Raw genomic sequence first — 23,795 nt, 5'->3', positions numbered from 1 at the left:
ATCTTAACAAGATTTGCTAATACAGTCATATGATTATGATTTATGTATGATACATGATTTTGGTAAGTCTGTTACCTATCAGCTGTGTATCTGATAAGAATCTGGTAAATCTGTTACAGATCAGCTGTGTATCTGATAAGAATCTGGTGTGGGATATGCCTTTTATAGATGTTTTATAGTTGTATAAAATTATCGAAACCCTTTCGATATCGACCTTTATTTATGGGATCATCTTTACTTATAACAATAAAACCGTATTCATTTCTCCAAGACTATACAAATTTTTAAAAATATTTTGTATGACATATCTCCGATAACATAATCATTATAGATATGCTTAAGATTCATTTCATCTTGTTTGAACACAATAATCATGTTTGCATTATCACGAACTAAGTGTTTAGGAATTTTTGTATAACTTTAATAGATAGATAAATTATAACATAAATAGAAAGAATCAATGTTCTTATGGCGACCCATACAAAAATAATCTCGTATTGTACTTTGTTTTCCACATATTACATCATCGAATATAAAAATTGAGTCTGGTTTAGCTTCAGCGCGTTTGGTGACATCAACATTTTCACTAAATGTATAAAGATTTATTCCTTTTATCGGCTCAATAAGCCTTTTTAGATAGATATATTTTGGTTGATATAATGATTTTGAATAAATGTATATATTTCGGAAATTAAGCCCGTTTGGACTTTCAATAAAACTGAGCATAACGTTTGTTTTTCCGCAATTTGACGGTTCCACAATCAGCGCTTGTATTGAATTGGTAAAAGGGGACTATGTCTGGACACATTTTTAACATTTATACAATTGTCGGCATTATTAACCTTAAGTTGGAGACGTTGTTTAACAACTTTCATTTTGTTTACTAGATTTATAGCAATATAAACAATCGCTTTTATAATAAAATCACCATTTAATTATAACTCACCCACACTCACTCTCATTATTATTAAGAAGAAGAAGAAGAAGAAAACAAACACTTAATGGGACGAATACGTAAAAAGGCAGCCCAGGGTTTTGTAAATAGTTTGATTAATTCTTTACCTATTGAGCTTTGAAAAAAATATTCAAATGTTCAATACCTAAAGTATTTGAAAAATAAAATTGCGTGCAAAAATGTGCCCAAGAACAATTTTTTTTGCACGGTTTTTGAAACAATTTTAAAAATAGAAATTTATTTCACAGAAATAAAAAATGTGCTCTTAAAGAGTTTTTAATTACAAGCAAATTGGCGTTTGAATTGTCGGTAAAAGTCTAGTTGAGAGGTCGACTGCTAATACGCCACCAAAAATATCGAGAGAGGTGTCAAAAGACGCGTTTTGACCTCGACAATAATAATGTGAACAAGTAGGGAAGGCTAAGTTCGGGTGTAACCGAACATTACATACTCAGTTGAGAGCTGTGGAGACAAAGTAAGGGAAAATCACCATGTTGTAAAAAGAACCTAGGGTAACCCTGGAATGTGTTTGTATGACATGTGTATCAAATGGAAGGTATTAAAGAGTATTTTAAGAGGAAGTGGGCCGTAGTTCTATAGATGGACGCCATTTAGGGATATCGCCATAAAGGTGGACCAGGCCTGACTCAAGAATTTGTTTGTACGATATGGGTATCAAATGAAATGTGTTAATGATAATTTTAAAAGGGAGTGGGCCTAAGTTCTATAGGTGGATGCCTTTTCGAGATATCGCCATAAAGGTGGACCAGGGGTGACTCTAGAATTTATTTTGTACGATATGGGTATCAAATGAAAGGTATTAATGAGTATTTAAAAGGGTGTGGGCCTAAGTTCTATAGATGGACGCCTTTTCGAGATATCGCCATAAAGATGGACCAGGGGTGACTCTAGAATTTGTTTGTACGATATGAGTATCAAATGAAAGGTGTTAATTAGTATTTTAAGAGGGCGTGGGCCTTAGTTCTATATGTGGACGCCTTTTCGAGATATCGCCATAAAGGTGGACCAGGGGTGACTCTAGAATTTGTTTGTACTATATGGCTATTAAATGAAAGGTGTTTATGAGTATTATAAAAGGTAGTGGGCCTTAGTTCTATAGGTGGACGCCTTTTCGGAATATCGTTATAAAAGTGGACCGGGGTTGACTCTAGAATGTGTTTGTACAATATGGGTATCAAACGAAAGGTGTTAATAAGTGTTTTAAAAGGGAGTGGGCCTTAGTTCTATGGGTGGACGCCTTTTCGGGATATCGCCATAAACGTGGACAAGGGGTGACTCTAGAATGCGTTTGTACAATATGGGTATGAAATGAAAGGTATTAATCAGTATTTTTAAAGGGCGTGGGCCTTAGTTCTATAGGTGGACGCCTTTTCGAGATATCGCCATAAAGGTGGACCAGGGGTGACTCTAGAATTTGTTTGTACGATATGGGTATCAAATGAAAGGTGTTAATGAGTATTTTAAAAGGGCGTGGGCCTTAGTTCTATAGGTGGACGCCTTTTCAAGATATCGCCCTAAAGGTGAACCAGGGGTGACTCTAGAATTTGTTTATATGATATGGGTATCAAATGAAAGGTGCTAATAAGTATTTTAAAAGGGAGTGGGCCTTAGTTCTATAGGTGGATGCCTTTTCGAGATATCGTCATAAAGGTGGGCCAGGGGGGATTCTAGAATTTTTTTGTACGATATGGGTATCAAATGAAAGGTGTTAATGAGTATTTTAAAAAGGAGTGGGCCTTAGTTCTATATGTGGACGCCTTTTCGAGATATCGCCATAAAAGTGGACCAGGGGTGACTCTAGAATGTGTTTGTACGATATGGGTATCAAATTAAAGGTATTAATGAGGGTTTTAAAAGGGAGTGGCCCTTAGTTGTATATGTGAAGGCGTTTTCGAGATATCGACCAAAATGTGGACTAGGGTGATCCAGAACATCATCTGTCGGGTACCGCTAATTTATTTATATATGTAATACCACGAACAGTATTCCTTCCAAGATTCCAAGGGCTTTTGATTTCGCCCTGCAAAACTTTTTCATTTTCTTCTACTTAATATGGTACACCCATTTTACCAAGTTTTTTTCTAAAGTTATATTTTGCGTCAACAGACCAATACAATTACCATGTTTCATCCCATTTTTCGTATTTGGTATATATTTATGGCATTTTTTTCATTTTTCGTAATTTTCGATATCGAAAAAGTGGGCGTGGTCGTAGTCGGATTTCGGCCATTTTTTACACCAATACAAAGTGAGTTCAGATAAGTACGTGAACTGAGTTTAGTAAAGATATGTCGATTTTTGCTCAAGTTATCGTGTTAACGGCCGAGCGGAAGGACAGACGGTCGACTGTGCATAAAAACTGGGCGTGGCTTCAACCGATTTCGTCCTTTTTCACAGAAAACAGTTATCGTCCTAGAATCTAAGCCTCTACCAAATTTCACAAGGATTGGTAAATTTTTGTTCGACTTATGGCATTAAAAGTATCTTAGACAAATTAAATGAAAAAGGGCGGAGCCATGCCCATTTTGAAATTTTCTTTTATTTTTGTATTTTGTTGCAACATATCATTACTGGAGTTGAATGTTGACCTAATTTACTTATATAATGTAAAGATATTAACTTTTCTTTTAAAATTTGAATTACAAAAAAATTTTTTTTTAAAGTGGGCGTGGTCCTTCTCCGATTTTCCTAATTTTTATTAAGCAGACATATAGTAATAAGAGTAACGTTCCTGCCAAATTTCATTATGATATCTTCAACGACTGCCAAATTACAGCTTGCAAAACTTCTAAATTACCTTCTTTTAAAAGTGGGCGGTGCCACGCCCATTGTCCAAAATTTTACTATTTTTCTATTCTGCGTCATAAGTTCAACTCACCTACCAAGTTTCATCGCTTAATCCGTATTTGGTAATGAATTATCGCACTTTTTCGATTTTTCGAAATTTTCGATATCGAAAAAGTGGACGTGGTTATTGTCCGATATCGTTCATTTTAAATAGCGATCTGAGATGAGTGCCCAGGAACCTACACACCAAATTTCATCAAGATACCTCAAAATTTACTCAAGTTATCGTGTTAACGGGCAGACGGACGGACGGACGGACATGGCTCAATCGAATTTTTTTTCGATACTGATGATTTTGATATATGGAAGTCTATATCTATTTCGATTCCTTTATACCTGTACAACCAACCGTTATCCAATCAAAGTTAATATACTCTGTGAGCTCTGCTCAACTGAGTATAAAAATAAACTCAATTCAGTAAAAAAATAGCATAACATACTGTTACGAATATTAGCAAAACTGAGGAGTGCTGCCATCTCCAGGCCGATGCTAAGCAGTGACGTGAATTCACATCAATAATTCAATCATTATGTATCTACATAAACGAATCAATAATTGCGTCTACACATATCTACACATTCCGACGAGCAACATTTACATACAAGGCAGCGAGAGATGAGATGTCACACACAGATGAATTTACTTATACGCTTATGTGTGTGCGGGAGACTGTAAACTACAAACTCACATATGTACATCTGAGAAGCGCTAAAAAGTAGCCAATTGTAAACAAGTAGAAACTGTATGAGAACTATACACACACGAATATAGTTGGTAAGTTCTGGAAATGGAAGAGCCTAGAAGTATACAGCGTAAACTATAAAAGCGGGGCAGGCGAGTAAGAAGTAATTCAGTTTGAGTTGAGCAATCAATCAGTTATTGATTAAGCACGCGATCTGGCGGCCAATAGTAGAGTTCAATTTGAATTATCAATCAGTTTGGTTATTAAGCCAGCGAGTAGCAAAGTATAAGTGTCATTGTGAAGTACTTTAATAAAGGCCATTTTTCCATTATTCAGTATTGGAGTTATTTATTCAACAGTTTAGTGATTCGAACTTAGCCGAGGATTGCAAATAAGAGGATTTGCAAGTAAATTCGTTACAATACATAAATTTTTCAATTCACATTGTCAGTTTTATTTCATATAAAACAAGATTTACTGGAGCATTTACATAAATGAAATGTTAGATTTCATTGTTTGATTTGCTTACATTAACTTTTTCTAAATATGTACATTTTAAGAGCTTGAATCAGCCAAGGAAAACCTTCCGTGCTTTTTGGTCTACGAATATGGAAATTACCGATTCAAAACTAATGCTGCGAGCAAGGCTGGACTACAACGCCAATGTTCCAAGGCTTGTCAAGCGATTTTGGCTCATAGTAGAACGTATACAATTTTTCACGCGAGACAATAGACTAAAAGAACGCTCCCCTTCAGCCACACTGACTGGAAGTGTGCAAAATATTCTTAATGCTATGCAGTTGTTCGGAAATAATACTTCCATCTTCAAATCATGAAATTTGTTCAGAAGTTGAAATGGTATGAAATAGTGGCAGCGAATCACATCCCAAATGTGCTAAGTGGATGGATTTGAGATGAATGATTTCATCTATCAGATCCGTAGAAATATCGATACCATAAATCGTGCAGAATGCCGCTGCCTTTTCTCTGAGCTCTTCTTCCGTTAGATCCTGATACTTCCACAAAAAACTAAATTTAATCGCAATGTCATTTAGGGCTTCGAAACGTCTTGTCATGTTACCAATCAAGCAGTCCAAAAGAACATAAAAAACTTGCTGTTTGAATTGAGTTTCGGAATCACACTCAGGTGATTCGCCAGGTAATTTTTCGAACTGGCGCCTCCTTATCTTCCTTCTTTTCTCTGCGAAGGTATTCACAACTCCTGTACTCCCTGCCAGAACCTTACATTCTTGAAGTATGATCGACCGTTGATCCCTGAACTTCTTCAACTCATCAATCAGGCTACGTATATTTTCTGTTTCCACGTCCAGTGTTCATTTCTGGCTTGCAGTACCAGATTTCGATCGTTGATTACCGTCAACACTTTGAGCCAAATGGAGGCTAAGAGGATACACTCAAATTTCCTCATATATGCTTCAATACCTTTCAAATCCGTTAGTGTTTCTGAACTCAGATTCAAAAGCTTGATTTCATTAATAGCTTTCAATATTTCGGGAATGTGAGTTGCGAAAGGTTTCACACTATCCACACGAGCAGACCATCGTGTTTGTGATATGCTGTGCAAAGAGCAATTACTTTTTTCCTTGAGAATTTCCCATCTCTGAGGGCTTCCGCCAAAGATATTATACAATTTCTGCATAATACCGAAAAATGTGATGACTTCTGCAGCAGCTTGCGCACTCCACATAAATTTAAACTATGACAAGCACAAGGTGCAAATATTGCCAGGGAGTTATCTCTCAGTATATGACTGCGCTCCTTTGTAATGACCGCTCATATTACTGCCATTATCATACCCTTGACCACGGCAGACATCCAGGGGAATAATGTACTTTTTAAGAGTGCTGCGAATCAGCTCAGCGATAGCTTCTCCTGTTTTTGCGTTACAATCGACAAACTCTAAGACGCGTTCTTGGATTTTCCGGAGTCCCTGTCTAATAAAACATATCGCAATATAAAAACAGGCTGCTCAATATGCGCCGAATCAGGGGTTGCATTCGCTATTACTGTGTAATACTTGATGGACTTTCTCTCGCCTTCTATCTTTCTAATTACTTGACTTGCACAAATTTCTATGAACTTATTTTGTATTCCATCAGACAAATAATCTGCTTGGATACGATTCTTTTTCGTTTGAGATTCCCTCACCTTTTCCAAATGTTCATGCAATAGGGGGTCATAATTGCTGATCAGTTCCAAAATACCAAGAAAATTTCCATTTTTTGGATTTCCGATCAATGAATTATCCCCTCTAAATGCCAATCCTTTTTCTCCAAGAAATAAAACTACATCAATAATTCTGCGAAGTATCTCTCTCCAGCAAGCTGCTTCATTTTTAAGGGTTTCCGCTAAGAGAAAATCCACTGAACTTGCATTTCGAATTCTCATTTCATATTGGCGCCACTCTATATAGCAAGTTTTATGATTTTGACTATTTTCATGTTCAGGAATTTTGTCGTGTAACCTCTTCCAACCTTTTTCTTTAGAATAACCTGCAAATTTTGTCAAAGCTGATCGGGTATTTTCGGAAATTTTGCTGAAAAGCCGGCATGGAAAACAAAAAAACGCTTCTTTTGTTGCACTCAAAACGAGCCAATCACGCTTTATTTTTCTCCGTTTTTTTAGAGTAGTATGATTTGAAGGAAATGGCGACCACTTAAGTCGTTGGGAAGTCGAAATAAAATGTGATTTAAAGTTAGTTGATGCATTTTTGACAGATAACGCTTATAAAATTGTGTCAAAAACGTTTATCTAACTTAAAATCACATTTTATTTCGACTATGACTATGCCCCATAGTATTTGATCTGAATCTTATGATTTTAGTTAAGTGATTTTCAATTTTAAAACAATTTTCTGTAGCAAAAAAATATATATGTATCTATGAAATCCTAGTTAGAGAACTGTCAATACCCTGGCTGCCCTCCCCCCCTCCCCCTCTCCGTGGCCCTGAAAGTATTTAAAAACATAATACAAACATACTTTCGAAAATACTTTGAAATCGAAAGCTTACATTTTGGTATTATTAAGGGCTGTACGCAGATCAAAAGCAAACATTCAATAAAAATTTTGTATTTTTCTTGAGCATGAAAATAGCAGTAGGCACAAAATTTTGGCATTTCACGATGCTTGGCAATTTATACATGAGCGGTAAAAATAAAACAAAATTTATGAAACCCCACACCCAAGCTCACGATCCGCCACTGCTTAGTACTCATATCGTTCTATCACTAGCCATATTTGACACCTATGGGCCTCATAGCGATTCACTTTCGGCACTGTTCGGACTCCAAAAATATTCTTTTATGGTGGTTTTCAGAGACATATGTTGTATGTATGTACAAATTTACCTACGTTTTTACTTTGACAAAACTTATATGTACATTACTGTTAAACAACAACATGTTGGAAATGGGGAAACCTACTTACAGATCTTTTTACTTCCTCTATATTATATCGGCGGCGGCCACCGTGGTGTGATGGTAGCGTGCTCCGCCTATCACACCGTATGCCCTGGGTTCAACTCCCGGGCAAAGCAACATCAAAATTTTAGAAATAATGTTTTTCAATTATAAGACAATTTTTCTAAGCGGGGTCGCCCCTCGGCAGTGTTTGGCAAGCGCTCCGGGTGTATTTCTGCCATGAAAAGCTCTCAGTGAAAACTCATCTGCCTTGCAGATGCCGTTCGGAGTCGGCATAAAACATGTAGGTCCCGTCCGGCCAATTTGTAGGGAAAATCAAGAGGAGCACGACGCAAATTGGAAGAGAAGCTCGGCCTTAGATCTCTTCGGAGGTTATCGCGCCTTACATTTATTTTTATTTTATATTAATTTCGTTTGATGTTTTTCCGACTCTTACTATCCGATGTAACTTCCTGTAGAGCTGGAGTCTTGAAACTTGGAACCCACATCGGAACCGGATGACAATATAACAGGGATCGTGGAAATTCTAAAACGCGTCCGAAATCGGAAAATTTGCTTTCGAATTTTAAGGAACTTCCCGATAACCCAGTGACGTGAAACTTTGAACATAGCTTCGGGCTTTATTGCATTTCGATATTTAGGATAGAAGAGTTTTCTAGATGCGATAGGTATCGAGATGCTTAGATATATTTAGAAAGTTTACCTACAAAATGTGGAATTTTGAGACCGCTATTTGAGTAATTTTCCGAAGAGCTAGCTTTTGGAAACTGAGAACATATGGACGGGTTTTCCACGTTATCCCCAAAATCAAAATCCCCAAAACAAAATCCCCAAACTCATAATCCCAAAAATCAAAATCCCCAAACTCATAATCCTCAACACAAAATCCCCATTTTATGTGTGCAATAAATTCAAATTAGGTTTAAAATCGCCGCGACCAAAAAAGGCTAATAATCCATACCAACTTTCTGCATATGCGGCCTTCGGCCGTGCTTATAAAAAATAACCCTGGGCTACGCCATGCCAAGTCCAGGTGTGTAGCATAACCGTGGATACCGCCACGGTGATGTCCTTCTGTTCGAATTAGAGCGACTAGCAGTCCTATATATGGATAAGTAAAAATATGTATTGCCAAAACGTGAATATATAGTTATACATACATAAATATGAATAAAAGAGGAAAGAGATATAGCTATTTTTACACGGGCATGATGTTTATCATAGCACTGGGATTTTGTGTTTGGGGATTTTGATTTTGGGGATTTTGAGTTTGGGGATTATGTGTTTTGGTATTTTGTTTTCTTTGGGGATTTTGTGTTTGGGTATTTTTTTTTTTTGGTTTTTTTTTGGATTTCGTGGCACTCCCCATATGGACTTCAGAACCCGACGACAATACACCATTAGGAAAGAAATTTCGCCAGGTGGTCCAGGAATCGTGAAAATTCAAAAATCTTCCGACTTTGGAAAGTTTCTTTCGAGTTTAAGGAGCTTCCCGATAACCAAGTGAACTAAACTTTGAACATGGCTTCCGTCTTTATTACGATGTAACGATAAAAAAGTGTTATCGATGGGGCAGGGATCGAGATATTTAGAAAGTCCATTTACAACATGTGGAATCATGCGATCGCTAATTGAGTAGATTTTTGAAACTAAGAACATACTTCAGGACCCCATCGCAGTGCAACATTGGAGAAAAACAGTTTCGTTAGGTGGTCTAGAGATCGCAAAAATTCAAAATATCTTCCGAGCTTAGATATTTTGCTTTCGACTTTCAAGGAGCTTCCCGATAACCTAGTGACCTTAGCCTTTGAACATAGATTTGAGCTCTATAATATTGTAATTTTTAGGGCAATAGGGTTCTTTATTTGCCCCAGGAATCGAGATATATAGAGATGTTTAGAAAGTCTATTAACGAAATGTGGATTCTTGAGACCACCATTTGAGTAATTTCCTGTAGAGCCTGTTTCTTGAATCAAAGAACATACTTCACAACCCGATGACAATGCAATACCATGAAAAAAAAATTTCCCCAGGTGGTCAAGGGATCGTGAAAATTCAAAAAAATCTTCTGAGTTTGGAAATTTTGCTTTCGGATTTCAAGGAACTTCCCGATAACCCAGTCCGGTAATGTGCCACCTCTATATATTTGTTCCTCATGAAAATTTTTAATCAAATTTGTATATCAAAGTTCAACAAGGTAATGTCCGTTGAAACATACAATTTTCGATTCTTCTGGTCCATTTATATAAATGAAGTTCTTACAAATTTTGCATCTTCTTTTAATTAGCTTGGGTTGTATTTAATGGAATCTTTGAGCACTTTTTTCACCAACTTCCAGATGTTTGATTAATTTGAAATTTTGCACACGTTTGAAGGGCTGATGACAATGCAATAATTTTATGTTGGAGTGACAAAAGGTCGACGGACATAAGGTCAGTTAACCTTATGCCTACTTCAAACGGATAATAAGGCCAGTTTACCTTATGACCATTTGAGCTGGTCTTTGTCAGTGGCCATAGGGCCAATTGACTTTGTTTAGAAAAATAATCGCAGCGAAAATTTTAATTCCAAATTTTCTTTAGTCGCAAACATCAATCAGTCAAACGGCCCAGGTCCTTCCTACATCGACCTAAAAAAACTTAAAAAATAAATAATAGTTTGAAAAAAATTTTTATCACAAAGATTTTATGTTACACTAGCAGACCCGGCAGACATTGTTCTGCCCTAAATTTGGTCTATCTGCATACATTTTAATAAGCTTTTTCCGTTTAAATCTGCCCTCGCCCTCTACACTTATTCCTAATCTTTGTATTCACTCCTCCCTCCGTATTTTTCGCTTCATCTATCTCCATCTTCGTCTCATTCTATCTCTTTCTCAGTCTCCTTCTCTCCTTTCTCTTCTCTCAAGTTTTTCTCATCCTTCTTCATATCTTATTGCCAGTCCCAGAGGGTGGTATGTATTTTGTTCCAGTCCCATTGCGAGTCTCAGGCCCAGTCCCACTCCGAGTCTCAGTCTCAGTCTCAGTCCCAGTCCTAGTCCTAATCCCAGTCCCAGTCTGTCTCTGGTCCACTTCCCGGAAAAAAGCATCATAATACTAATATAGGCAAATTTATATACCAACTTTCAGGCAAATCGAATAGGACGTATATAAATAGGTATGTGGGTATTATTAATTCATGTCTTTATTTCGGCCTCGCATGCATATTTATCAGTTTTGTCACGTTGATGCGACTAAATCGAATATCACAATGAAAATTACTTTAAAGCTCTCAGTAACAGCTTTCTTTTGATATCCATAATATACACACATTCTAGGTGTATCCGGGTCCACGTTTTGGCCTCTATCTCGAGACCCTAGTCACCCAGCGGTGTAAAACTTACTCTGTACTAAATCACACATAAACAGCTTCAATTTGATACCCATAATGTAAAAGAACATTCTAGGTGTATCCGGGTCCAAGTTTTGGCTTATATCTTGAGACCCTAGTCACCCAGCGGCATAAAACTTACTCTGTACTGAATCACACATAAACAGCTTCAATTTGATATCCATAATGCAAAAACACATCCTAGTGTTACTCTGATCCACGTTTTGGCCTATATCTCGAGACCCTAGTCACCAATAGGTATGAAAATTACCCTGTACTAAAGCACTCATAAACAGCTTTAATTTGATACCCATAATGTAAAAACACTATCTAGGCGTTCACGGGCCCACGTGTTGGCCTCTATCTCGAGACCCTAGTCACCCAGGGGTATGAAAATTACCCTCTACTAAAACACTCATCAACAGCTTTCATTTGTTATCCATATTCTATTAACAAATTCTAGGGGTACCCGGGTTCACGTTTTGTCCTATATATCGAGACCCTGGGCGTCGATCCTGAATTTTCTTTGCTATAAACCTCACGGAGCCCGAGACCTTTCCAACGAAAGCAAAACCGTAGAAATCGGTTCGTGTATTCTGGAGTTATAGCATCAGGAAGGAAAACCCGACTTATTTTTATATTATAGATTTGATCTACTAATAATAAAATTACCTACATATGTATAATACAATTTAAGTTATTAACAGAATAATCAAATTCAGAGTAAAAAGTGTGGGGTGCTTGATATATTAAATATTACAATTATTATACTTGCAAATAAGTATTATGAAAATATAGTTAATTGAACCCCACGCTTTTTACTCGTAAAAAGATTGCAGCCAATTTTGAACTCTATGACTGGGACTTAAAAAATTATGTCACCAATCAGACTTTATTCTGTGAACTCCACGATTATCAGGTGACAGCTTCGAAGAGTTGGAACCTCTAAAATGAATAATTCACTTCATGTTTCAATTTGTTTGAACTCTCCTGATAATTCAATAGATTTGGAATTAAACAAACAGGTTATTATTGATGATTATATGCGATTTGTGTACATTTTATTACAAACAGTTGCTGGAATCCACGAAAACAAAATGAATTTGTATACATTTTATTGCAAACACTTGCAGGAATCCAAGAAAACAAAATGAAGTCAGTAAGACCCTTAACTAAATGACTAATATCTCGGGACTCCTAAAAAGACACTTAAACCCTAGTGAGATAACGTACGTCTGTGAGACGTACATCGTTTTAATTTTGCTATCAGTCTCCCACAATCTTAAAGAGAGAACATTCTCATTCTCAGTTTTCTCAGCTACAATTATTAGCTTGTCAGTGGGGGGTTTTTTCAGTAGCAACTTTTTTGTTTGCTGAAATATATACGATCCTTTTTTAAAACAAGTAAGGAAGCTAAGTTCGGGTGTAACCGAACATTACATACTCAGTTGAGAGCTATGGAGACAAAGTAAGGGAAAATCACCATGTAGGAAAATGAATCTAGGGTAATCCTGGAATGTGTTTGTATGACATGTGTATCAAATGGATGATATTAAAGAGTATTTTAAGAGGGCCATGGTTCTATAGGTGGACGCCATTTAGGGATATCGCCATAAAGGGGGACCAGGGCTGACTCTACGCTTCCCAAGGCAGTCGGTTCTATGTACCGGAGCGACTCGGGATTTTTCCCGACCAAGGACTGTCATTTCAGTGTAGCCCCATTTAATTTGTTGCGTCCTTCCCACAAATTGTCATCCTCCCAGCAGCTCCTGTTAGAGGATATTGATGACAATTTGTGATCGGTCGCGGCTGTTAGGTGGGGCGAAGCATTGCTACAACAACAACAACAACAGGGCTGACTCTAGAATTTGTTTGTACGATATGGCTATCAAATGAAAGGTGTTAATGAGTATTTTAAAAGGCGGGGGCCTAAGTTCTATAGGTGGACTTCTTTTCGAGATATCGCCATAAAGGTGGACCAGGGGTGACTCTAGAATGCGTTTGTACAATATGGGTATCAAACGAAAGGTGTTAATGAGTATTTTAAAAGGGAGTGGGCCTTAGTTCTATGGGTGGACGCCTTTTCTATATATCGCCATAAAGATGGACCAGGGGTGACTCTAGAATACGTTTGTACAATATGGGTATCAAATGAAAGGTGTTAATGAGTATTTTAAAAGGGAGTGGGCCTTAGTTCTATAGGTGGACGCCTTTTCGAGATAACGCCATAAAGGTGGACCAAGGGTGATTCTAGAAGTTGTTTGTACGATATGGGTATCAAATGAAAGGTGCTAATGAGTATTTTAAAAGGGAGTGGGCCTTAGGTCTATAGGTGGACTTCTTTTCGAGATATCGCCATAAAGGTGGACCAGGGGTGACTCTAGAATGCGTTTGTACAATATGGGTATCAAACGAAAGGTGTTAATGAGTATTTTAAAAGGGAGTGGGCCTTAGGTCTATAGGTGGACTTCTTTTCGAGATATCGCCATAAAGGTGGACCAGGGGTGACTCTAGAATGTGTTTGTACGATATTGGTATCAAATTAAAGGTATTAATGAGAGTTTTAAAAGGGAGTGGTGGTAGTTGTATATGTGAAGTCGTTTTCCAGATATCGACCAAAATGTGGACCAGGGTGACCCAGAAAATCATCTGTTGGATACCGCTAATTTATTTATATATGTAATACCTGCCAAGATATCAAGGGTGTTTTATTTCGCCCTGCAGAACTTTTTCATTTTCATCTACTTAATATGGTAAGTGTCACAACCATTTTACAAAGTTTTTTCTAAAGTTATATTTCGCGTCAATAAACCAATCCAATTACCATGTTTCATTCCTTTTTTCGTATTTGGTATAGAATTATTGCATTTTTTCATTTTTCGTAATTTTCGATATCGAAAAGTGGGCGTGGTCATAGTCGGCTTTCGTTCATTTTTTATACCAAGATAAAGTGAGTTCATATAAATACGTGAACTAAGTTCAGTAAAGATATGTCGATTTTTGCTCAAGTTATCGTGTTAACGGCCATGCGGAAGGACAGACGGAAGACTGTGTATAAAAACTGGGCGTGACTTCAACCGATTTCGCCCATTTTCACAGAAAACAGTTAACGTCATAAAATCTATGCCCCTACCAAATTACAAAAGGATTGGGAAATTTTTGTTCGACTAATGGCATTAAAAGTACCCTAGACAAACTAAATGAAAAATGGCGGAGCCACGCCCATTTTGAAATTTTCTTTATTTTTTGTATTTTGTTGCACCATATCATTACTAGAATTGAATGTTGACATAATTTATTAATATACTGTAAAAAAATTTTTTTTTAAAAGTGGGCGTGGTCCTTCTCCGATTTTGCTAATTTTTATTAAGCGTACATATAGTAATAGGAGTAACGTTCCTGCCAAATTTCATCATGATATCTTCAACGACTGCCAAATTACAGCTTGCAAAACTTTTAAATTACCTTCTTTTAAAAGTAGGCGGTGCCACGCCCATTGTCCAAAATTTTACTAATTTTCTATTCTTCGTCATAAGTTCAACTCACCTACAAAGTTTCATCGCTTTATCTGTCTTTGGTAATGAATTAATGCACTTTTTCGGTTTTTCGAAATTTTCGTTATCGAAAAAGTGGGCGTGGTTATAGTCCGATATCGTTCATTTTAAACAGCGACCAAAACCGCCAAGGGAAGCATTAATAGACGCGTTTTGGCCACGGTTACCATAATCCGAACATGTTTTCGCCTTTGGATTATTGATATCAGGACAAAACGCTTCTTTTCATACCTCTTTCCACATTTTTGGACGGGTTATTGCAGTCGACCACGGTTTCAAACTGTTTTTCGCGGAGAACATTTGAACGGGTAGAAAAACTTAGCACCCGTGTTTGTATTCTTAATGCTGGCATGACTACGAGTCCTCAGATATCCCAACGGAAGACTTTGTATAATTTTCTGTAGGACCCATATAGGTGCACTTTACATTTTGATACTAAATTCTCCAAAAAAAAATTACTATCACAGCAACCCATTTCTGATATTCCGGTCCTTTTTTTGCTTCCCTGCATCGCTTTCGACGACAGCAACCCCTACAATTTTGACAGTTCGTTCAGTATCAAAGTCATGTTCCACGCAGGTTCCACTGTGTTCCACGCTAGTTTGACACTTTCCAATCAAACCACGTCTATCGACTACATTTTCTAAAAGTTCTTCCGCGTCACACCAGACAATATCCCTTTTTTCCTTAACAGAACTTTTTTCAACATCAAAGTCCAAAATATCATGCCTGTAAAAGTCTTTCAATAAATTAGCTTTTTCTGACACTTCTTTGTGAAAGAACGCTGGCATTGATTTTCTACCACAATTTTGTTCGAATAAGACAACCGAATATTTGCATTCCTCGTCCTGAGGTTCTAGACTCGACTTGATGATTATGCAGAGTCTCAGATGGAAAAATCGTTGGCTTTTCGACCTCTTTCAGGAACACTCTTTTTGAGTTGATCAAACATTGAGAGTTTTTGGAACTTTTACGACTGGATCTTGACTCTTCTGAACCCCCGTGATGCTTTAGTGCTGAAATCCGTACATTCCATTGTCGCGATTAATTTTTATCGATAACTCAAGTGTTTTAACAACAGGTAATATTTTTTTCATGTCTATTGCTCCCTTATGTAACAGTTGCATATGAAATTGTTTTCTCTAGATGACCTGGTTTCCTTGGATAGACATATATCTCCATAGTTAGGCATGATCTTAAACGGTCTTCTATCATTATCCCTTGCGTGGTATTGAAGAATTTGGTGACAGGTTACACAGATACTTGAAGCGAACTGGGGGTTGGATAGACCGAAATCCGCGTTTATAATTTTTTTAGTAAGTAATTCATGATTCTCACTGATGCGAAAATCTTGCAATTTCTTCGAACCGAGATTTATTTTACGACCATAAGGAGCACACAATTTCTTCCTATTCTCACTTATAGATAATTCACACAGAGCGGCAAATTGATGATTTTATCGGCTTCACAACTAGGGATATACTAAACAAACAAAACATTCATTGCACTCGTGTTATGTTCTGCCTATCTGTCTTTGTCTCTCTCTCTGTATCTCTCTCTACTATTCCATTATTCGCCATCGCATGCTCTAAAACAGAGCCGGCCACACAAATACTAAAACAATTGCATAAGTGTGTGTAAAAATTGAGTGACAACTCCCCACAGTGTGCTAAAAGAAAATGTGAACAATGAAGTTTGAAATTAAGAAGGACTTATTTGAGGAGTTATTGGATTTCAAGCTAATCCTGACTATATTTACTTATATTCGCATAAAGAGAAGCGGAGGCCGAGCTAGCCAGATAAAACTTTTTTTATAAAAGAAGGTATGGTGTTTATTCAATGCAAAATTTACTTTAAAAAATTCACTTTTTCATTAAGTAAGAACTATAAAACAAAGTAAATGTAAAGATAGAAATATATATTTTCAAAACATAAAGTTATTCAATACAAAAAAATTTATCAAAATTAATAAAACTAAGTAGAACGTATAAAAATATATTTATATTAAATTGTCAATAATTAATTAATATTTAAATTGTCAATATTAATATTTATGTTCAAAGGAACTTAATAATACTAACTAAAACGCATTAAAAGTCACTTTAACCTTGCAGCATATTGTTTTTATTGTGCCCAAAAAGTAGCATGGACTTTTCCTTTTGCATTCACTGTTGATTTTAGTGAGTGATAAGCGAAAGCAAACGATCGTGATCGCACATCGTTAAAGCGCCAAATACATGACACGAACATTTCCGCGAACATTCCGCAATCTTGTTCGCAGCTTTGGCCATACACCATACGAACTTATGGCCGAACATTAGTTCTCTTTCAGACAGCGATGAATACGGACAACAATTGTGCTGCAGCAATATTGCTCGCTGTGGCAATTAAGCGTAAAAAAAGAGAGAAGGTCGCAAAAAAAGAATTTGGTGCAAAGAATGGTTTAAAAAACGAGCAGTTCTTGGACAAAGTGAGCTTATTAAAGAACTGGAATTCACGTCACAAAATGATTTTAAAAATTACGTTCGTATGAGCAAACTACTTATTTTTTTATAACTGTATCCTTTGTGGCATCAGGATCTACTTCTTTTAATTTTTCGATTAAAGTCGCATAATCATTATTCTTTTTAATTCTATTACAATAATCTTTGCTTTTTACTTGCCACAATGATGGCAAAGATTTATACATTTCAATAAATTCACTCAGAAATTATTTATTGCCCCTTTTACTTTTCCGCGCACGTCTGTTCCGTTCAGAAATTACTACGATTATGAGCTATTTCGCCATACACGCACGAACAGTTCGCGCAAATGTTCGCCAAAAATTAAAATATTTTGATTTTTGGCGAACATTTGCGCGAACTAGCAAACACCACCATACACGACAGAAAAGGTCGCAGAAACATGAAATAACGGGAATGTTCGCGGAAATGTTCGTGTCGTGTATTTGGCGCTTAAGGCTCCATTACTGATACTTAGCATAGACTTTACTTGACATGAGAACTGTCACTTACAGTTCTGTTAAATGAACATTGCATGTTACTGATTACTCAAAACTTGGCAACACTTAACTTGACTTAGAAGACTGTTGAATTTTGATTTTCTATGTAAGTTCTAAGTGACTTTTACATTTTGAGATGCCATTTGTTTGTTTCCATTTCATTTTGACATTTTGTCATACAAATTGACATTTATTTAAAAATAAATTTCAACGCAGATTATGAGGCCAGATTGTATGCGCCAAGTGGAGTATAATCATGGCTAAGTTGCCAAGTTTACGCCAAGTCAAGTCAAGTCTATGCTAAGTATCAGTAATGGGGGCTTTAGTGTCTGTGTGAAAATACGAACTCAAATTGCACAATGTGCAACTTTTGGCCGGCTCTGCTCTAAAATATAAAAACCAAAAACGTAAACAAAATAAAGTATCCTAAGCATGATATAAAAATTGGAGGTAGTTCCATTTAGTGTAACGTTAGCCACTTGACTTTTGCGGGGACAATGACAATTTCACCAAAAACAAGCTACCAGATTGAAAAATGTTACGAATTTTTCTAATTTTGATGGATTTCATGTTAACGAATACGACTAAATTACTTTCAAAGTTATTTTAAATAAAAAAGAAAAAAACAATGAGCCCCATGCCTTTGAAATATTTTAATATGAAATATCAGCCTGGAAAAGAAGGCTTTTAATAAGTTTGTCGGGCTCCCGAAAATTGTTTTGAAGGAAGAAACATGGATCGAAGTATGCAAAGCAAGGGAATATAGCCTTCTTAAGTGTTCGTACGTTTGCTCAGAACATTTACGTTTGTCAATTGCTTGCTCAATGGAGGTCTCTATAAACCGACAGAGCAATTTCTTGATAAATTGGCTACAAGTCCACATTATTTATTTATTGTATAATTTAGGAGGGAATTGTGAAACTATTTTTTAGGGAGAACATTATCCTGTAGCTCTGCAGGTTAACCACTAGTTATGAGAGCGTTTTGGCCCGTTGTACTAGAGGTCACCTAAGGGCAGCCCCGACTATACACATTCTGTGCCCTTTTAGCATTGACATAGATGCGGGGACATTGGAGGTACACTTTTTCTCAACATGCCTTGAGAGATATCCACTGCAGGGCATGATAACAGGGCCATGCTGGAGAAACGGGATTTTTCGTGGATATTTTTCTATCTAGGGGTCAAGCTGCCATAAAGATATGAGTCATTAACCAATGTATGAGTCATTATCCACTATTTTTCAATAAAATTGCATGTTTTACTGTATTCTCAATCGATATATATGCACATAAATTGTGCTAAAGTATATTATTATTGTCTCAGATGACCATTGCGTTTTCATCCTAAAGGAAATTTCCATCTCGAAAACCACAATTTGGCCTTAAACAGTAAAGCGACAGTTACCCACGAACGTACGTAGAAAAAACGTGTGAGCTGACACGACCTAACTTATCAGTGTGCAATGTAAACGAAAACTCACCGACGTTCAACGCACGTACGTACGTAGCCCGGAACGAAGAAATCAAAACAATTTTGATTTTTCCGTAAGAACATGTCAGCTGATCGCTCTCTTATAAGACAGAGTTGCCTAGTAAACTTTTGTGTGCTATGTTTGGACCAATTGCAGTTATTATACAAAGAAGCCTAATGATTGTTTAAAATTTTGTTGAAATATCCTAAAATTATTATATAAAATTAGAGGTTACAAATAAATGAACTAGAAATTGTTATTCAGTATTTGTTTCTGCTATTTGCACCATGAAAAATTGTAATTTCAAAAGTTGATGTTTGCATAAGCATGCATGCAAACTGGTCAATGGCAACAGTGCTTTGCTGTAAACAAAACACACACAAATATGTTATGTACACGCACACATTGATTCCTACGGGCTTGAGGGTTCGGTCAAACGTGTTTCGTACGACAAACGTCCGTACGTACGTCACACGTCGGTGGGTAACTGCCGCATAAGGGCATGGCAACGCTTCTGGCAAAACAACAAACATTATGAAACTTCAAAAATTCCGAAATACGTCAAAAAAATTTGAGTGGAACTACCTTCTTTTTTGTATCATAATCCTAAGTGAGCGTTTGTTGACGTTTCGGATTTTCGTAATACATAAGAGTCAAAGATTTTATCGAATGCTTTTCTTTCATATGCGTGTTCGATTTCATTATCATTAAGTATTTTCATTAAAATATATGAGAAAATTACTCTCGATTCTGCTAACCGACGTGATAATCAGGGTAAGAAATATTATCAAAAAAAGCGGACCATAAATATTGAATATGTCAAGCACATGAACCGTTACGACTTTGGGATCAAATTTTTCTATTTTCTGGCCTACTAACCTAATCCACCTTCCAGAACACCGTTCAGAATAGAGTCCAAAGATGTTTCAAAGTTTCAGGTCTCTGGGTTAGCGGGAAAACACGAATGCAAAATTTCGAAGTTGGAACCATTTTGATGTTTTTGTTTACTTTTAACGGCTCCTGTACCACCCAGCGAAAATTTTTTCCCTGATGTTGCATTGTCATCTAGTTATGAAGTTTGTTCTTAGTTGCAAGGAAATAGTTCTTCGGAAAGTTGCCCAAAGAGCGGTCTCAAAATTCCACATTTTGTAAATGGACTTTCTAAATATCTCGATCCCGGTCCCGTCTAGAAAACTATTATCCTAAAAATTACAATGTAATAGAACTCAAAAATATGGTAAAAAAGGCTCATATAGAAGAATTAGGAGTATTTTATGATATTTTTTGGCTCGGAATGTGTGCTGGTCAATTTTATAAGCAAACATTTAAAAAAATTTAACTTAACTCTTTTTGTTTTCTTACTAACCTTACTAGATGCTTCTCCAGAATTACTTTATTGGTTCTCGGAACAAACATTGCAGCCAGGTCCAACAGTATCGTTAAAGTGTGTAGCAACTGGGAATCCGTTGCCTCAATTCGCATGGTCACTTGATGGTTTTCCGGTAAGTCACATTAGCTTAACAATTAAACAAGCAAGGTATCTGACGTCGGTGAGCTGTAAATATATCGGCCTATCCCAATAGAAACGTCGTAACATCAAAATTTTCATATCTCGGATATTCTGTTAAAAAATAGTATCATATTATCATTAACAAAGTCGTATATTAGGAAGTTAGTTCAAAAGGTTGGAAGTGAAAAAATAGAATTTTTGACATGATAGATATGAACCTCTAATTAATTTTCAAAATAAATGATATATGGAAAATATGAAACAATTAGGCAATTCACAAGATCTCTTAATCGCCATATGTGACGTGCTTTAATCAAATTTCATATTAGAAACCATGGAAACAACGCAAATCTTCAAGTTTTACATGAATACCTACAACCATTGTGAATTCGTACAAGTGGCGAAGGTTTGAAAAAAACGTTCACAATAGTAAACAGCCTCGATAACCTGTTCAATCATTGTTCGATTACTTAAATCATTTGCCAAAAGTATTTTTGAAACATTTTTGTAAACGACGGGTATATTGCATTATTTACATATTTTAAAATTCTTGATTAACTGGCTGCTCATATTTTATCTAGTAACTAGATTTTAGAAATTAAAGTCAATATGTAGACTGACTTTTTGTGCACACAATTAAAAGAAAAGCTAATTTGAAACACAAATGGGCGATTCATGGCACTTCAATTTAATAACGGCGAGTAGAAAACAAACCTTTCTTCCATTCTCTGGCCATTCGCGACAGCCGTTCTCCCTGTCAGCTATTATTTGACAGGTAGGTATGGCAATGGAGGAATAGAAAGATTTTTCACTTGTATGAATTCACAATGCCTACGACACTCTTGTGAATTGTCTAGATATAAAATTTTATTTCCATGATATTAGGTCTGGTTTTTCAGTGCGAGTTTGAGTCAACTAGTTTTGCGAAAAACAGCAACAGTTTATATAAATAGCCAAAGTGGCAGTGTTGGGCTGTTAACTTTAACTTTAGCAACTACTAAATTGTGCACTAAAAAATAGAGCCCAAGCATCAAAAGTCAAGTTTAACTGTTGTTCAAATTCGCTCTGAAATACTGGGCCTTGCAGGATATAATTACGAAGTTTAAAAAAACTCAACGCTTTTAAAGCACTCCCAACTAAAAATTTAAAAATAATTTGTAAAATACGTTTAAAACAATAATAATTTTATTTTACACTTTAAATTCAACACGCGAAAGGAAACAAATCTCAAATTATTTTGAATGAACTGCGCTTTTTACCACCGAAAGTATTTCGTAACACATTCCAAGGTCGCAATATATATATTAACAATGCAGTAGTCGGTCACAAATTATAACCTTCAGTAATTAGAATGCCCAGAAATTAGAATCAATTTTTTCAATACATTACACGATCTGAAATTAGAACCCAAAATTCTGAGCGTATTTTTGTAAGGTCGGGTGAAACCGAACATTTCATACCCAGCTGTACATTTGAAATGCTGTTGTTGTTTGTTTTGTGTGCTTAATAGTATTATAAGGGTGCGCAATAATACATATACATATGGTTCTATTCTGAACTAATTTTTCATTTTGCTTAGTCATAAAAGGGGCGGTGCCACGCCCATTTTTTAAAATTAGAATTTTTTCCAATTTATTGTTATAAATCCACTTTGTTAATGAAATACCATTGATATAAAGCTCTTTTTGCAAAAATGTAGCTTATTTTATTTGTCCGCGACCCTTTTAAAAATCTTTTATATAAAAGTGGGCGTGGTCCTTAACCGATTTCGTTAATTTTTCTTCAAAGCATTCCTTATAGTAGAGGCAACCTCTCTGCCGATTTTTGTTACGATAGGTTTAACGATTTTTGATTTTTGGATAATAATATTTGTAAAATTGATTTTATCACAAATGGGCGGTTCCACACCCATTTAAATTTTTTTTCCAAATTTTTATCAAGAGTCTCAATATCAGTCCACACGTCAAATTTCAACATTCTATTTGTTATATACTATTATTTACTAAATAATCAGGTTTTTTGTATTTTCCAAAATGTTATATATATAAAAAGTGGGCGTGGTTATCATCCGATTTCGCTCATTTTCAATACCAATCTATTCTTGGTCCAGATAAGCTCGTCTACCAAATTTGGTGAAGATATCTTAACATTTAATCAAGTCATCGTGTTAAAGGGCAGACGGACAGACGGATATGGCTCAATCAATTTTTTTCGATACTGATGATTTTGATATATGGAAGTCTATATTCTACTCGATTCCTTTATACCTGTACAACCAACCGTTATCCAATCAAACTTATAATACCCTGTGTACAAGTACAGCTGGGTATAAAAAGGGGAATCCCCAATTTATGTTACGCTCGGTAGTCGTTAGATTTTCGTCGCTGTTCTGTACAGTTTTTCTGTGAAATTCGATACTCGGGCACTTGTTTGGCATTGTGCATTTAAAAGTAAAAGTAATTCGCTGAAACTGCAAAATAGACCTAAAAAATACTTTGTGCTTGGAAACCAAAGTTCAGATCTTGGAAAAGTTTGACAAAGGCGTTCAAGGGAAGCGGTTAGCCGTAGAATTTGATGTGCCTCCATCTGCAATTAGCTATATCAAATCGAATAAATCATCAATTTTAAATGCTATTTCTAATACCTATCATGAGGCTAGCAAAAAATCATTGCACGTCGCTGTATATTAGTTACTAGCCTTTACCCGCGGCCCCGTCCGCAAGGAGAAAATAAAATATATGGGCTATTCACATTAGCCTGCTTATCAAGTTAAAAAAAATAACTAAATGAGCTGATAACCTGATAGGCGCGCTTACCTGAATAGTACAATACAGTTTTTTCGCATTAAAAAGATACATTTTGTTTTTGTTTAATTGATATGACAGGAGTAAAGGAAATACTATTCATAGAACAAAGGAGTGAAACTACAGTTAACTAAAACC

The 23,795-nt window shown here is 36.1% G+C and overlaps 1 protein-coding gene across 1 annotated transcript in view; it reads left to right on the top strand.

Annotated features, from left to right (window-relative positions):
* The window catches only part of Dscam4 (Down syndrome cell adhesion molecule 4), a 2,049,237-nt gene that overhangs the window by 829,251 nt on the left and 1,196,191 nt on the right, over positions 1-23,795 (top strand). Inside the window, 1 exon segment of the mRNA XM_067787909.1 lies at positions 20,718-20,845. Coding sequence (XP_067644010.1) covers positions 20,718-20,845 — 128 coding nt within the window.

The sequence above is a fragment of the Eurosta solidaginis genome, chromosome 5, assembly GCF_040869045.1.
Source record: "Eurosta solidaginis isolate ZX-2024a chromosome 5, ASM4086904v1, whole genome shotgun sequence".
Lineage (NCBI taxonomy): Eukaryota > Metazoa > Arthropoda > Insecta > Diptera > Tephritidae > Eurosta > Eurosta solidaginis.
The sequence above is the reverse complement of the archived record's forward strand: the minus strand, read 5'-3'. Positions and strand labels throughout refer to the sequence as shown.